This window comes from Protobothrops mucrosquamatus, unplaced genomic scaffold, assembly GCF_001527695.2.
Source record: "Protobothrops mucrosquamatus isolate PMUCROS unplaced genomic scaffold, P.Mucros_1.0 scaffold1232, whole genome shotgun sequence".
NCBI classification, from domain to species: Eukaryota; Metazoa; Chordata; class Lepidosauria; order Squamata; family Viperidae; genus Protobothrops; species Protobothrops mucrosquamatus.
The window spans coordinates 290,193-304,428 of record NW_015387439.1 but is presented as its reverse complement, the minus strand read 5'-3'; the positions used below and the strand labels follow the sequence as shown (position 1 = coordinate 304,428).

The 14,236-nt window shown below is 50.0% G+C and overlaps 1 protein-coding gene across 1 annotated transcript; it reads left to right on the top strand.

The window, feature by feature from the left end:
* The first annotated feature begins 2,570 nt into the window (after window positions 1-2,570).
* PTGIR (prostaglandin I2 receptor) lies at window positions 2,571-13,276 on the top strand. Its single transcript, XM_015820994.1, has 2 exons — window positions 2,571-3,416; window positions 13,025-13,276. The coding sequence occupies exons 1-2, from the start codon at window positions 2,571-2,573 to the stop codon at window positions 13,274-13,276; spliced, it is 1,098 nt and encodes a 365-aa protein (XP_015676480.1).
* Window positions 13,277-14,236: the final 960 nt, after the last annotated feature.

Below are 14,236 nucleotides of genomic sequence, written 5' to 3'. Positions count from 1 at the left end.
TTTTTTTATTTTATTTTATTATTTTATTTATTTTATTATTATTTTATTTTATTTTAAACACACAACATGGTGTATTCACACCACCTCCCTTTTTATTTTATTTTTTTATTTTATTTTATTTTTATTTTTTTATTTTATTTATTTTATTTTATTTTATTTTAAACACACAACATGGTATATTCACACCACCTCCCCTTTTATTTTATTTTTTTTTTTTATTTTATTTTATTTTAAACACACAACATGGTGTATTCACACCACCTCTTAACAACCATGGCAAGAAAGGTCGTAAAATGGGGCAAAACTCACTTAACAACAGAAACTCGCTTAGCAACAGAAATTTTGGGGGCTTGGCAACTGGCCTCCTCTCCTTCCAACAGCCTTCCCGGGAGAGTTTTTTTTGGGGGGGGGATTGTGGGTCCAAACCAAAGTATGCGGAGCACACTTCAGAAATCATGGGCGCTCCCAAACACTGGAGGTTTTAAAGAAGAGACTGCACAGTCCCTTGTCTGAGATGGTATAGGTTCTCCTGCTTGAGCAGGGGGCTGGACTAGAAGACCTCCAAGGTCCCTTCCAACTCTATTCACTATTCACCATCTCCTTCTGATTGGCCCAAAGTCCAGCTTCTATTCTATTCTATTCTATTCTATTCTACTCTACTCTACTCTACTCTATTCTATTCTACTCTATTCTATTATTCTATTCTATTCTATTCTACTCTATTAATTTTCCATCTATTCTAATTCTATTCTATTCTAATTTTCCATCTATTCTATTCTATTCTATTCTATTCTATTCTATTCTATTCTATTCTATTCTATTCTATTCTATTCTTCTATTATTAATTTTCCATCTATTCTTATTCTAATTCTATTCTATTCTTCACGCAACCGCCTCATTCCCCATGTGGGCCACCAGGGGGCGCCGAGAGTTTCTCCCCGGCTTTACAAGGGTCCCGGTTGAGTTGCGCAAGATCCCTCGAGCCATCCCGGGGCCGCGCTTTCCGCTCCCGGGGACAGGCAGACGTTCAACCGGTGCAGCTCCTTCCTTCTCTTCCTTCTATGCTTCCCCCCCCTCCGTCTACAGTTTCATCTCTTTTGCTGAGCTGGGGGCTTTCTCCAAACGGCGCCCTCCCTGCCCCCCCCGCCTCCCCCGACGGCCTTCCCTCCCTCCCCCGGAGCCTGCCTGTCGCCCGGCCGAGCCATTTGCGTGGGTTCTTGGCTAGTCTTACGCGGCGACCCCCAAACCAGCCTTTTTTGGGGGGCGGGGGGCTCAAGAGCGATTCGGCTATTAGGGGCGTCTGGAGGGGGGGGGTTCCTCATCGGATAGGGCTGAGTCCCCTAAAGGCTGGCTCTCGCGTTCCCCAGGAGTGAATAATTAGCAGTCTCTAATTGGGGGGGGGGGTCGTCCGGATGGCAGAAACCGTGGGAACGGTGGTCCCGCGAGCTGGGACGCGGGGGTCGCCCTCCACCGCCTCCGTCTTGGGGAATCCTGCTCGATCTTCTCAGGGATCCCTCCGGAGCGCCCAGATCCCCCGCTTTGGGCGTGGGGAGGGTCTGCTCCGGCAGCCAAGAAGCCCGCCCTGAAACCGCCCAGCCCTCGCGCCCCTCCAGGCTTGGGGAAGGCTGCCTTTCTAAGCCCCCCACCCCTCCGTCGCGGCTCCTGTCCTGGCTTCTAACTTGGGGGGAGGGGGCTTCTGGCGAAGAAGGCGAGACCCCCCCCCCCGGCCCGGCTCGGCTGGGCGTTGCGCAACGGCCCCCACGCGGGTCCCGGAGGGTCAGGAAGAGCCAGAGCCAGAAAGGGCCGGCGGGGGGGCTGGGAGAGGACAGGCAGAAGCCCGCCCATTGGCTTGCCCCCCCCGGGGTGGGGGCAGCCCCAGTCCCCGCCCGTTGCTGCAGCCCAGCCCCGTCGCTTCTCCAGGCAGCGCCGGACGGCTCGGATGCTCGGGCGTCCCTCCGTCTGGCACAGCGACCCTCGCGGCAGCCCGGAAGAGGAGACGACCCCCCCACCCCTCAAGGAGTACCCCCACCCACCCANCCGCCCATTGGCTTGCCCCCCCCGGGGTGGGGGCAGCCCCAGTCCCCGCCCGTTGCTGCAGCCCAGCCCCGTCGCTTCTCCAGGCAGCGCCGGACGGCTCGGATGCTCGGGCGTCCCTCCGTCTGGCACAGCGACCCTCGCGGCAGCCCGGAAGAGGAGACGACCCCCCCACCCCTCAAGGAGTACCCCCACCCACCCACCTGGACCCCAGCTGCCGTTGGAAAGCCCCAGAAACCCAACCAGATCCGACTTCTGCTTCCATGACTAAAAGAGGTGCAGGTATTCCGCCCGGTGCCACCCTTCTACTTCCCAGTGGATGCTCTAAGCTGCTAGACCTCAGTGAGGCTCTCGCCCTCTAGGATTCAGACGGGGTGCTCCTGGCAGGCAAGCAACCTACTGATTTCTTGGCCACTTTTCCAGTGCCTCTTTTTCTTCTTCTTCTTTTAATCGCCCAACGCTCTCTGAGCGAGCCGAGAGGAAAGCCAGCCCTCTCTCCCCTCCAGGTTCCTTGCGGGGGGGTCTCCCCAGTGCCAATGGGCCCGAATCGGACCCCCAGCTTCGCAGGCAGCCTGCCCCGCCAGTGCAGCAACCTCACCACCCTGCAGACGGACAGCAACCCCACCCTCAGCTCCTTTATGTTTGCGGCGGGGGTGGTGGGCAACCTGGCAGCCCTGGCCATCCTCGGGGTCCACCGGAAAGACCAGCGGGCCAAGACCTCATCCTTCTGCATCTTGGTGACAGGCCTGGTGGTGACTGACCTGGCGGGCACCTGCGTGGTCTCTCCGGTGGTGTTCATAGCCTACTCCTGCAACTCCACGCTGGTGGGCATGGTGGGGGGCCAGCACTGGCTGTGTGACTTCTTCGCCTTCTCCATGATGTTCTTCAGCCTGGCGGCCATGTTCCTCCTGTGCGCCATGGCCGTGGAGCGCTGCCTGGCCATCAGCTACCCCTACGTCTACTCGCAGCACCACGTCCGGCGGTGGGTCAAGCTCTGCCTGCCCCTCACCTACCTCTTCAGCGGTCTCTTCTGCGCCCTGCCCTTTCTGAAAGTGGGCAAGTTCAAGCAATACTGTCCGGGCACCTGGTGCTTCGTCCAGATGGACAAGGACATGGACCTGGGCTACAAGGACGTGGCTTTCTCCTTGTGCTACGCCACCGTCATGGCGCTCCTGATCACGGCCGTCTTCCTCTGCAACTGGCTGGTCATCCTCAGCCTCTGCCAGATGTACCAAAAGCAGAGACACCGCCGTCGGGGGTCCCTCAGCACCGGCCAGCGCCGGAAGAAGAGCTGGTTCAGCCGAGGGGAGGAGGAGCTGGACTACCTGATCTTGCTCGCTCTCATGACCGTCATCTTCGTCATCTGCTCCTTGCCCCTCACGGTAGGTGCTGCACCCCCACCCCCCTCCGGGCACAATCGGCGGTCCTGGGAAGGGGGCCACGGAGAGGGTGGGCGGGGGGGGGGCTGCCTTGGAAGCGCTGGGAAATTCCTGGGAAACAACCAGATTGGTGTCCTGGTGAATAGAAACTGGGAGACTGTGACTTCTAGTTCTGCTTGAAGTGTGAAGCCAGCTGGGTGACTCTGAGCCAGTCACTTTCTCTCGGCCCCAGGAAGGAGGCAAAGGCAACACACCTATGACAAACCTTGCCAAGAAAACTGCAGGGCCTTCTCCATGCTGGCTGGGGAATTCTGGGAGTTGAAGTCCACCCATCTTCCAGTGGCCAAGTTTGAGAAACACTGGTCTAGTCTAAGGAGGGGTGACAACATCCTTCCTTCCAGTTCTTCCGTAACTCCTTCAGAAGCCCAACGCCCAGCCCTCCATCCAGACCCCTCATTGGGGCTCATCCTATCCTGTTGACAGAGCCCCAGAGCTGGCATTGTGGAGGAGAGATTCCAGAAAATGGTTACCAGCAAGGAGCAGATCCATCTCCTTCTGCAGGACGTTATAGTATTTGAGCTTCTCTGTGATTTCCATCACAAGAGCCATTATCAGAAGAGTAAAAACATTCCAAGCTGTCCTTGCTCCTCTTCCCTCCCCACCCAGTTTTCCTTTGATGCTATCTCTCTCTCTCTCTTTCTCCTTTTTTAAAGTATATAATCCCCCAAGAATCAGGGTGGGGAGGGGAGAACAGGACCATCTGCATTCTTCCTTCTTCAGTAGCTCAGGAGAGCAGTCTTTCTGGCGGAGAATAAGCAGTTTAAATAAATGGATAAGTGTGTCTGTCCCCTCTTTTAGGGCCAGATGAAATGGGCCCACCTGCTTAGTTCACTCAGGATCATTTGCAGTTAAAGGCTTAAAGCAGAGCCAGCTTATTAAAACAGAACTCCAGAAATGAAGAGCGGAGACATTTTTAAATCTAGGATGTGGGAATGTCCAGAATTGTCCAATCTTTGCTCCCGGCGAATTAAAAACGGGGCTATTTTAATGCCAGCTTCTCAGTCTTTCCGGTCTTCTGTACAGATATACCTAAAGTGTCCCTTAGGATAGAGCAGGGGTAGGCAACCTCGGCTCTTTTATGACTGGTGGACTTCAACTCCCAGAATTCCTGAGCCAGCATGGGGGAACTATGGCCCCTTCGTGACTTGTGGACTTCAACTCCCAGAATTCCTGAGCCAGCATGAGGGAACTATGGCCCCCTCATGACTCGTGGACTTCAACTCCCAGAATTCCTGAGCCAGCATGAGGGAACTATGGCCCCCTCAAGACTTGTGGACTTCAACTCCCAGAATTCCTGAGCCAGCATGGCTCAGCTTGGAAACCTCTCCCTTTCCCCTCAGCATGGCTGGCTCAGGAATTCTGGGAGTTGAAGTCCACGAGTCCTAAAAGAGCCAAGGTTGCCTACCCCTGGTCTAAAGGCACCATCTACCCTTCAACCACAGATCATTTTCTACACTCATAAAAAAGAGAAACGTCAAGCTGAATTTTCCTGCTTTCTCTTTGTCCTCGCACCCCCAAACATCTGGGCTCCTCCTGCCCCTTATGTGGGTGAGTTATCAGCTCTTTCTCCTCCCAGCAGTCTGAATCTGAGCTTAGCAAGGTGGATGTCCTTATCTTATCTCCCCCCCCCACTTCATCAGCTGAGGCTAGGTAAATACAGAGGTTCTTAGATTTTCTGCAGCAATAATTGGGGTTCCCCCCCTCCAGTTTTGGATAACATCCAGTCGCTTGTCTTGATTAAAAGTGGGAACATTTCTGGAGAAAGGGAGAAAAATTATTCAGTAGTAAGCCACAAAAATTAAAAATATGAGTCTTTTTCTTGTTTCCACATATTTTCCTTCCTTCCTTCCTACTTTCTCTCTCTCTCTCTCTGTCTCCTTCCTTCCTTCCTTCCTTCTTTCCTCTTTCCCTTTCTCTCTCCTTCTTTCTCTCTCCTTCCTTCTTTCTTTCTTCCTCTTTCTTTCTTTCTCTCTCTCCTTCCTTCCTTCTTTCCTTTCTTTTTCTTTCTTTCTTTCTTTCTCTCCTTCTTTCTTTCTCTTTCTTTCTCTCTCTCCTTCCTTCCTTCTCTCTCTCTCTCTCTCCTTCCTTTCTTTCCTCTTTCTCTTTCTCTCTCCTTCTTTCTCCTTCCTTCTTTCTTTCTCTTTCTTTCTTTCTTTCTCTCTCTCCTTCCTTCCTTCTTTCCTTCCTTCTTTCCTTCCTTCTTTCCTTTCTTTCTTTCTCTCCTTCTTTCCTTCTATCTTTCTTTCTCTCTCTCTCCTTCCTTCCTTCCTTCTCTCTCTATCTCTCTCTCTCTCCCCCTCACACACACATTTTCAATTACACACTTGCCTATTTTCAGGTTTATAGCCTGAAGTTATTTATTCCTTTAGAGCTGTGTTGCTCAACCTTGGCAACTTTAAGATGCTGTTGTCACTCGGAACAGTCACTAAATGAACAGCTGTAAGTCGAGGCCTGCACCTTTTTCGTGGTGATGGACGTGGGGAACCATCCTCGTTTGGCATTGCCTTGGTTAAAAAAACATTTCCCCCAGTTTTGAGACAGAAAACCCCAGATGCTGCCTTATGAAATGGCAATAATGTTGATGGCTTGTTCCTCCTTGTTAAAAGCCACTTTCCTGCCATTTGTTCCATTAAAATTAATGTCCAGGATGGCTTGCCATCTCCTCAACAGGATAGAAAAACCAGAACAGAAAATATGTGTGAGAAAGCCGCAATTAAAGGGGGAAGTGCAAGGGACACAAATTGTTTCATCTCCTGTCAGTCAGGAAGCTCTCTACAAGCGGGAAGGCGAACGTCTTACCCAAAAACGGGCATCTTTGCGCAACGTGGCACGGTTGTCAAACGGAGACACAAGAGGAACACATTACGTGCCAGGAATCTTAACCACGGCGCTTAATAGGGCTGTTTGTGGAAGGGATCAAAAAGTCAAGCTGGTGGAGGATCGCTTGACCCCCTTCCTCTTTGTGGCAGCCCCTCAAATACTGGAAGATGTCATATTCAAAGGCTTGAATCTGTCCCCCTCGCCATCCAATGCCAGGCAGTCCCAACCTGCCACTCCTTAGGATCCGGTCCAAACAGGATGGCTGAAGGCTGTTGTTACATTACTCGGGCAACAGAAAGCCGGCAGGTGCGATAACTCAGCACGAAAGAGTGTCTGGGTCAGGCTCTGTCAATAATTGCTGGGGCGTCGAGAGGCCTAATAAGAACAACCGATAAGGGGGCAAGAGACCGACTTTCCAGGGCTCAAAGCTGCCCGATTCTGAGGCTGGAACCCAGGGCTTCGTTTGCTGGGGTTCCTTGGGGAAAACCCCCGAAAAGTTTGCTCCGAGTGATGGGCTGGAAGTCTCGGCAATCCGGTTCCCCAGACCAGGAGACGGGAGAAGAATCTCTCCCAACCCACACTGAATTTCCAGTTCTGTTCCACTCGGTAACTTGATGCCAGTTTACGAGGGTTCTGAGCGTGCCAAGCACCCAGCTTCTCTGCCCTCCTTCAGTCACGACCAGCCTTATCACTTCATCTGGGGGTAGGAAGTGGCAGACTTTCTGGGGCACAAGGCAAGCTTGCTGCCCCCTTCTTCCGCTGGATAGCTTTTTCGGTACGTTAGACTAAAAAAAACCCTCCCCCCAAAGAGTGCTTCCCTTTCTCGTTGTCCGTCAGCGACGTGCTAAGTTTCCGACGGAACCCGTTCCGCTTCCAAAAGATTGTCGTTTACAGATGCCTCTCAGAGGCAGTAAGTCCAGGGCCAACAGGGTTTCTACGAAAAAGTCCTCCGTTGACCTGAAAGAACAAAAACTTTGAAGAAGTTTCGCTTCTCATCCACGAAGCTTCTTCAACTCTGACTGGATATTGGGGAACGGAAGGATTTATACTCCTTGCAGACAGCTGGTCCTTTGCCTTCTTTTAAGGAGTCGTTGAGGCCACTTGGAGGTTTACCTGGGTCCTCAATGTCATCTGAGTGGTGCAAATGGGTGTGGAGCCTTCTTGGGACTGCTGAGGACACCATCTATCACCAGTCTACAACACAGTCCTTTCGGCAGTCCCAAGAAGGCTCCCCCACCCCATTTGAACCACTCAGGTGACCCTGAAGACATAGACAAACCTCCAAGTGGCCTCAACGACTCCCTAAAAGAAGGCAAATGACCAGAAGTCTGCAAGGAATATAAATCCTTTCATTTCTCCACCATCCAGTCAGAGCTGAAGAAGCTTCTTGGATGAGAAGCGAAAAGTCTTCGAAGAAAAACAAGAAAGTCCAGTTCCCTCGTGAAAAAAAGCACCTTTGGGTTTTCTAACACCAAGTTTTCAGCTCAGAAAAGCAGGCCAGGCCTGTTTAGAATGCGGGGTAAAAAGTCTTAGGAAGAAATACAGATACAGTCCTCGACTTACAGTCATCCATTTAAAGAGCGTTCAAACTTACGCCACTGAAAAAAGTGACTTACAACCAGTCCTCACACTTACGATGGTCGCAGTGTCCTCACCATCACGTGATCACAATTCGGGCGCTTGGCAGCCGGCATGCACTTACGACGGTTGCAGCATCCCCCGTGTGTGTGTGTGTGTGTGTGTGTGTGTCACAAGGTGTCCAGTGAGCACAGTTAATGTGGGAAGCCGGATTCCTTTAACAACGGTATGATTCACTTAACGACTGCAGTGATTCGTTAAGCCTTGGCCAAAAAAACCCAAAAGGTCATAAAAATCACTTAGCGACCCCTTTTCCTAGCAATGGAAATGATGAAAGTTGTAAGTTGAGGACTTTTTGTAAACTAGCCCTTGAAGGCAGATTGGGCCCTCTCAGCGGGGAAGGTCAAAAGAATTGGGGGGGGGGATCGACCGTGCACTTAAAAAGGGAGGGGGCTTCCCGATCCCTGGGAAAAAAGATACCCCGAATACTGCAGAGGGACGTTTGAAAAAGGAAGCCAGAAACTGGAAAGCAATTAAGGCAGTAATTATTGCTCTTCCGATCAGGAAAAAAACCAGACCTGTCTCTGGAGAGCATCGCCTTGTGGTTTCAGGGTAGGTGGGAAAATATTTCTAACTGCTGCCCGTCTCTCGCTCCCAGCTGTGGAATATGGGCCAGGGAATCTTGCCAGCACCAGGGGAGGACAATTTTCCGATCCTCTCCCCTCGGAGCTCATCTCCCTCTGGAAATTGTGCTGGCCACTGCAGAGTGGCCAGCAAATTGTCCCTTTTATTGTAAAAGGGGAAGGTCATTGGACACGGGGGGGGGGAGGAGAAGGGAAAGTCTCATGTCTCCCTGAGTGCCATTTTCTTTCCAAAGCAGGGGGGGGGGTCAGATTTAATTGGGTCCTGCGCTGGCCACTAGCCAAGGTTGTCCTCGCAGACAAAATGCAGCCGTTGATTTAAAACAAGCTTGGCCTGCCCAGTCCGGCTGGCCAGAGGCCAAAAGATTTTAGCGTGGCCCTCTTCAATCTGGCGCCTTCCAGAAGTGCTGGGACTCCAGCTCCCAAAATTCCCAGCCAGCATGTCCCGGGGGGCCAGTTACTACTAGCATCCTTCTTTGTTTGCAGAAGAGTTTCTCAACTCCGGAGACTTTAACAGGGGTGGACTTCAACTCCCAGAATGCCCTAGCCAGCAGACGATTGAACTCGAAGCTGTGTGGACTACAACGCCCAGAATTTCCCAGCCAGCACGCTTCCCCAGCCGGCTGGAGCTGAAGTCCACCCCTCTTCAGGTTTATTCGGAATCAGTCTAGGGAATTCTGGGAGTTGAAGTCCACCCATCTTAAAGTGGCCACACTTGAGAACCTTATCAAAAAACAGTCTTTCCTGAGAATTTCTGTAATGAGATTCCGCCCCTGCTTCCAGCTTCTGATTCAGCTCATCCCCCATCTTGTCAGCTCTCACTTCCCAGAATATCCCTTTTTTTATTCCTTTGGGGGGAAGCCTCACGAAATGGGGGAGGAGCGTTTTGCAAGCCAAGGGGTTGTCCTGATCCGATGCACTACAAGTTCCCATCCTATGTTGGCCAACCCAACCGTTGGCTGGAGGCCCTTCTGCAAATCTATCCGGGAGAGCAAAACTCAATCATTTTTTAACCCGCATCCCAGGAGACTTTCTCTCTGGTAAAGCTCAGCTGCTTCTCAAAGAATAACGGAGCTGGAAGGGGCCTTGGAGGTCTTCTAGTCCAACCCCCTGCTCAAGCAGGAAACCCTACATCAGTGGTTCTCAACCTTTTTAATGCCGCGACCCCAACCGGTCGTAAGTCAAGGACTAAACCGGTCGTAAGTCGAGGACTAAACCGGTCGTAAGTCGAGGACTACCCAACCGGTCGTAAGTCGAGGACTTTCCCTGCCCGGGAGCGCCGCACATGCGTGGTTCCGCCCCGTGCGCCGGCCGAGGCGTAGCTGGCAAGCGGCAGAGACGGAGCAGGCCGACCACCAGCTGGCCCAGCCCAAGGGAGGTAAGGCACCCGCCGGAAAAGGGGAAAAAAAATGGCGGACAAAAAAAATGGCAGACAGCCTTGCTTGGCGACCCCCATGAAATGGTCGATCGACCCCAAATGGGGTCCCGACCCACAGGTTGAGAACCACTGCCCTACATCATCCTGGTCAAATGGCTGTCCAATTTCTTCTTGAAAACCTCCAGTGATGGAACACCCACAACTTCCACTGGTTAATTGTTCTCACTGTCAGGAAGTTTCTCCTGAGTTCCAGGTTGCTTCTCTCCTTGGTTAGTTTCCATCCGTTGCTTCTTGTCCTGCCTTCAGGGACTTTGGAGAATAGCTTGACTCCCTCTTCTTTGGGGCAGCCCCTGAGATATTGGAAGACTGCTATCATGTCCCCCCTCATCCTTCTCTTCATTAAACTAGACATACCCAATTCCAGCAACCGTTCCTTATACGTTTTAGCCTCCAGTCCCCTAATCATCTTTGTTGCTCTTCTCTGCCCTCTTTCTAGAGTCTCAACATCTTTTTTACATCATGGTGACCAAAACTGGATGTCGTATTCCAAGTGTGGCCTTACCAAGGGGTTGTAAAGTAGTGTTAATGCTTTATGTGATCTTGATTCTATCCCTCAGTTAATGCAGCCTCGGACCGTGTTGGCTTTTTTGGGGTTACTTGTGAGGAGAACTATTTCCAAAGATGCAGTTCTACTTACAAAGTGACAAACCTTCCATTTTGAAACAGGGGAATCTTAACACCACTGACTAATAGAAGTTTTCCCCGTCCAGAATCAGATTGATATTTAATGGAAGGGAGAATTTGGATGTTTTGTTTTGTTTTTTAAAAAAAGAAAACCACATTTACAAAAAAAAACCCAAAAAACAAGCACTTACAAAAAGTCACTTATGCAAACACAGCTGCAGCAATTTGCAAAACAACCAAGACTTTTTTGTTGTTTCTTTCTGAAGCACTGCAAACGCTATTAAAAGTGCTTTGTAAACTAGCATTCCTAAGGGATTGCGTTTAATTCGACAAAGATTTTAATCTGAAGTCAGATTTAATTTAATCTGGGCTCAGTTCAAAATCACCAGATTGCAGAATGATAGAGAGTATAGAGATGGTATATTGTATATAGAGAATATATAGTGTATCGTAGCATGGGTTTTCCTAGACTTATAACAGCTCATTTTGTGGCCGTTCAAAGTTACAATGGCACTGAAAAAAGTGATTTAGGACCATTTTTCACACTTATGACGGTTGCAGCATCCCCAGAGTCACGTGGTCGTAAGTCAAGGAATATCTGTATATAGCTATAGAATCGTATAGATATATGCAATTCTTTATTATTATAAGCAAGCCTGAGACTCTCCTAATGAATTTAGGTCAGTTGGGAAGCAGTAAAACTATCGCAAAATTTTCCAACCTTGAGCGGGAATTTGTGTAAATCCTTTAATTCTTTTCTTTGTTTGGTTAGTTCTGGGTTCCTTTTACCTGATCAAAGAACATTTGCAGAAATTTCTTGTGTAGTTAAACATCTGCCAAAAATAAATACTCCTCGGGTTTTTTAGGACAACAATTCGTCTTTTTTAAAAGGAAGGTGTTTTTTTTATTATTATTATTATTCTGACAGACACAAGCTAAACATATAGGGTCAACATTTCTAAATACAAGCCTGACAAGCTCTGCGTAAAAAGCCATCCTTCTTGTAAGTTTCCACCTCTGTTACAAAGCCTGGCTTACTTTTTTTCACATCCCGTGCGTGGACCCAGTTTTTACTGTGCTTTGTTTTAAAGTCAGGGTGGAGACAGTAGCTTAACCATCCGTTTGCAACGTCCTGTGCAGCCCTCAAATTATGACCGCAGCAGGCACCAAAATTTCCACCGCTCAGCAAAGGAATGGTTAAGTAAGTTGCACCCAATTTTACAGCCTTTTTGGGTTGTTAAGCGAATCACTGCAGGCGTTAAGCGAAGCAAGCAATCGTTTAGCAAATCCAGCTTCCTCCCCCATTGACATTGCTTGTCGGAAGCCTGCGGGGAAGGTGGCAAGTGGGGTCACGTCACAAACACACACATACGCACACAGACACACCAGGATGCTGCAACCATCCTAAATGAATGCTGGGTGCCAAGAGCCCAAATTTTGATCGGGTGAATAGAGGGATTCTGTGACAGTCAAAAGGGGAAGGAGCGGTTGTAAGTCACATTTTCCAGTGCTGTTGGAACTTCGAAGTAGCACTGAGGTTGTTACCTAGTTTGGTCATGAAACGTCTGCAAGAAAACCACCAAGCTCGGAGAGCACCAAGTTACCTCACAGTCATTCTCCTCCTCCTCCTCTTCTTTTCCTTCTCCTCCTCCTCCTCTTTTCCTCTCCTCCTCCTCCTCCTCCTCCTCCTCCTCCTCCACTTTCCTCTAGTCCTAATTTGGCTCTTGAGAAAAGAAGGGTCCTGCTTGCCTCAGTTCCCACCCTCTTTTCTCAGGAATTTTGCAATCAGCAGAGTTAAGAGGTCAAAATCGCTCTCCACTTTCTTAAAAATAAAATAAAATCTGCTATTCATTTGGGAGAAGAACACAGCAGTTAGGACAAAAATAGGAACCAGGCTGGAAACCCATCACCAGACCAGGTCATGTACATTATAAATAACCTGGACTCCATCGTTAATCTCAGACCGAGGAATCACTTCAGAAACCCTTCTTTGGCCACAAAGCTGAAATGGGGTGTCCTTGGGTCAGTCTGATCACCGGGCAGGAAGGTCGTGAAGATGAAATGGAAAAATGACAAGCAACCAAGAAGGGGTCGTGGCAGTTTTAAGACTTGTGGGCTTCAATAGTTGTAGCTCAGAATCGAAATGGTGCTCTCTGAGCTTGGTTGCTTGCAGACGTTTCATGACCCAACTAAGGAACATCATCAGTGTTAGAAGGGAGGGGAATTTGCAGATAGGAGGGGGAGGGAGGGAGGGAGGAGGAGGATTGTGGGGTCCTTGGTGCTCTCTGAGCTTACTGGTTTCCTTGCAGACGTTTCATGACCCAACTAGGAAACATCATCAGTGCTACAAGCAGTGGGGTTTGTGGCAAGGAGGAGGACGATGACAACTGTGAGGTCCTTGGTGCCCTCTGAGCTTAGCTGCCAACGCTTTGTTTCCCGTTGCCTTCTAGATCAGAGCCTACATCGGTGGCATCGATCCAGACCACAGCGAAGCAGCCGACATGGTTGCCTTCCGCCTGAGCGCCCTCAACCCCATCGTGGACCCCTGGCTCTTCATCGTCTTCCGCCACGCCGTCTTCCACAGCCTCCGCCGTTTCTTCTGCTACCAGCTCAGCTGGCCCTGCTGGTTTAGGCCGCCTAAAGGGACGACCACGCTCGGGACTCAGGACAGCCTGCCCTGCCAAGCCCAGTCGGTCTGCTGACAAGGGCCCTGCTCAAACTTCGGAATTTGGGGCTCCCGGGCAGGGGGAAGGGGGCGAGTGGGGAGGGCCTGGGGAGCTGTGTGGGAAGGGCCCCCTCCACCATTTCCCAGGGTCCCAGAATCGAACAGAAGAAGCATCATCTCCTTGGAATTGCTGACGAGGAAGAATAACAGACTTGGAAGGGACCGTGGAGGTCTTCTAGTCCAACCCAGGTTGAGAAACGTTAAGGGCGTCTGATAAGGGCTTGGGGTGCAGGAGAAGGGAAGGTCCATTCTGCCTCCAAAGGGGGCTAAATTGGAGGGAGGGGCTGGAAGAAACACAAGGGAACAACCTGGGGGTTTACTTTGTACCTCTTCGTCTTCAACACCCTTCTCAGACTGTGTATAGTTAGTGATGCTGGTCAAAGGCTGACTCACACTTGGGTACCACTTCATGCAGGATGCTGCTGGTCACACTCAACAGCTCCAGAGAACCTGGACAGGTCTTGAATAAATAAAGGAAGCACTGAAAACAAACCCTCCATCTCTCCATTTAATTTTAAATTATTTCTTAGGTTGTTTTTTTTTTAAACCCCTGCGATCTTCGGACGCTCAGTGGCTCGTAATCCCCGAGAAACGCCGCCACACCACAACAAAAACTCAACTAGGGAAACTGCAAAAAAGAGAAGATTAACTAGGCTACAGTGCTTCTATTCTGGCTTCTAAAGGAGCATAACTTCTCCCAAAGCAATCGGGCCAGATCTTTGTTGCTTCCATTTATTTTTTTATTTTAGTTTAGTTTTTGGCCCAACCTCTTTTTTTCCAATTCAAGCGGGATTGCGGTTTTTTTGGGGGAATGTAAAAACAAAAATGGCTGGCTTTAAAAAAAAAAAAAGCTAATGTTTTGCTGGAAGATGGTTTGGTTTTAATTTTTTACAAGGGTTAGGGCAAACACGTGGAGTCTTAACACATATCCTTTCAC

Coding starts and splice junctions, on each gene's coding strand:
- PTGIR (XM_015820994.1), top strand. CDS start 2,571: ATGGGCCCGAATCGGACCCCCAGCTTCGCAGGCAGCCTGCCCCGCCAG. Junction 3,417..13,024: donor TCTGCTCCTTGCCCCTCACG/GTAGGTGCTGCA, acceptor GTTGCCTTCTAG/ATCAGAGCCTACATCGGTGG.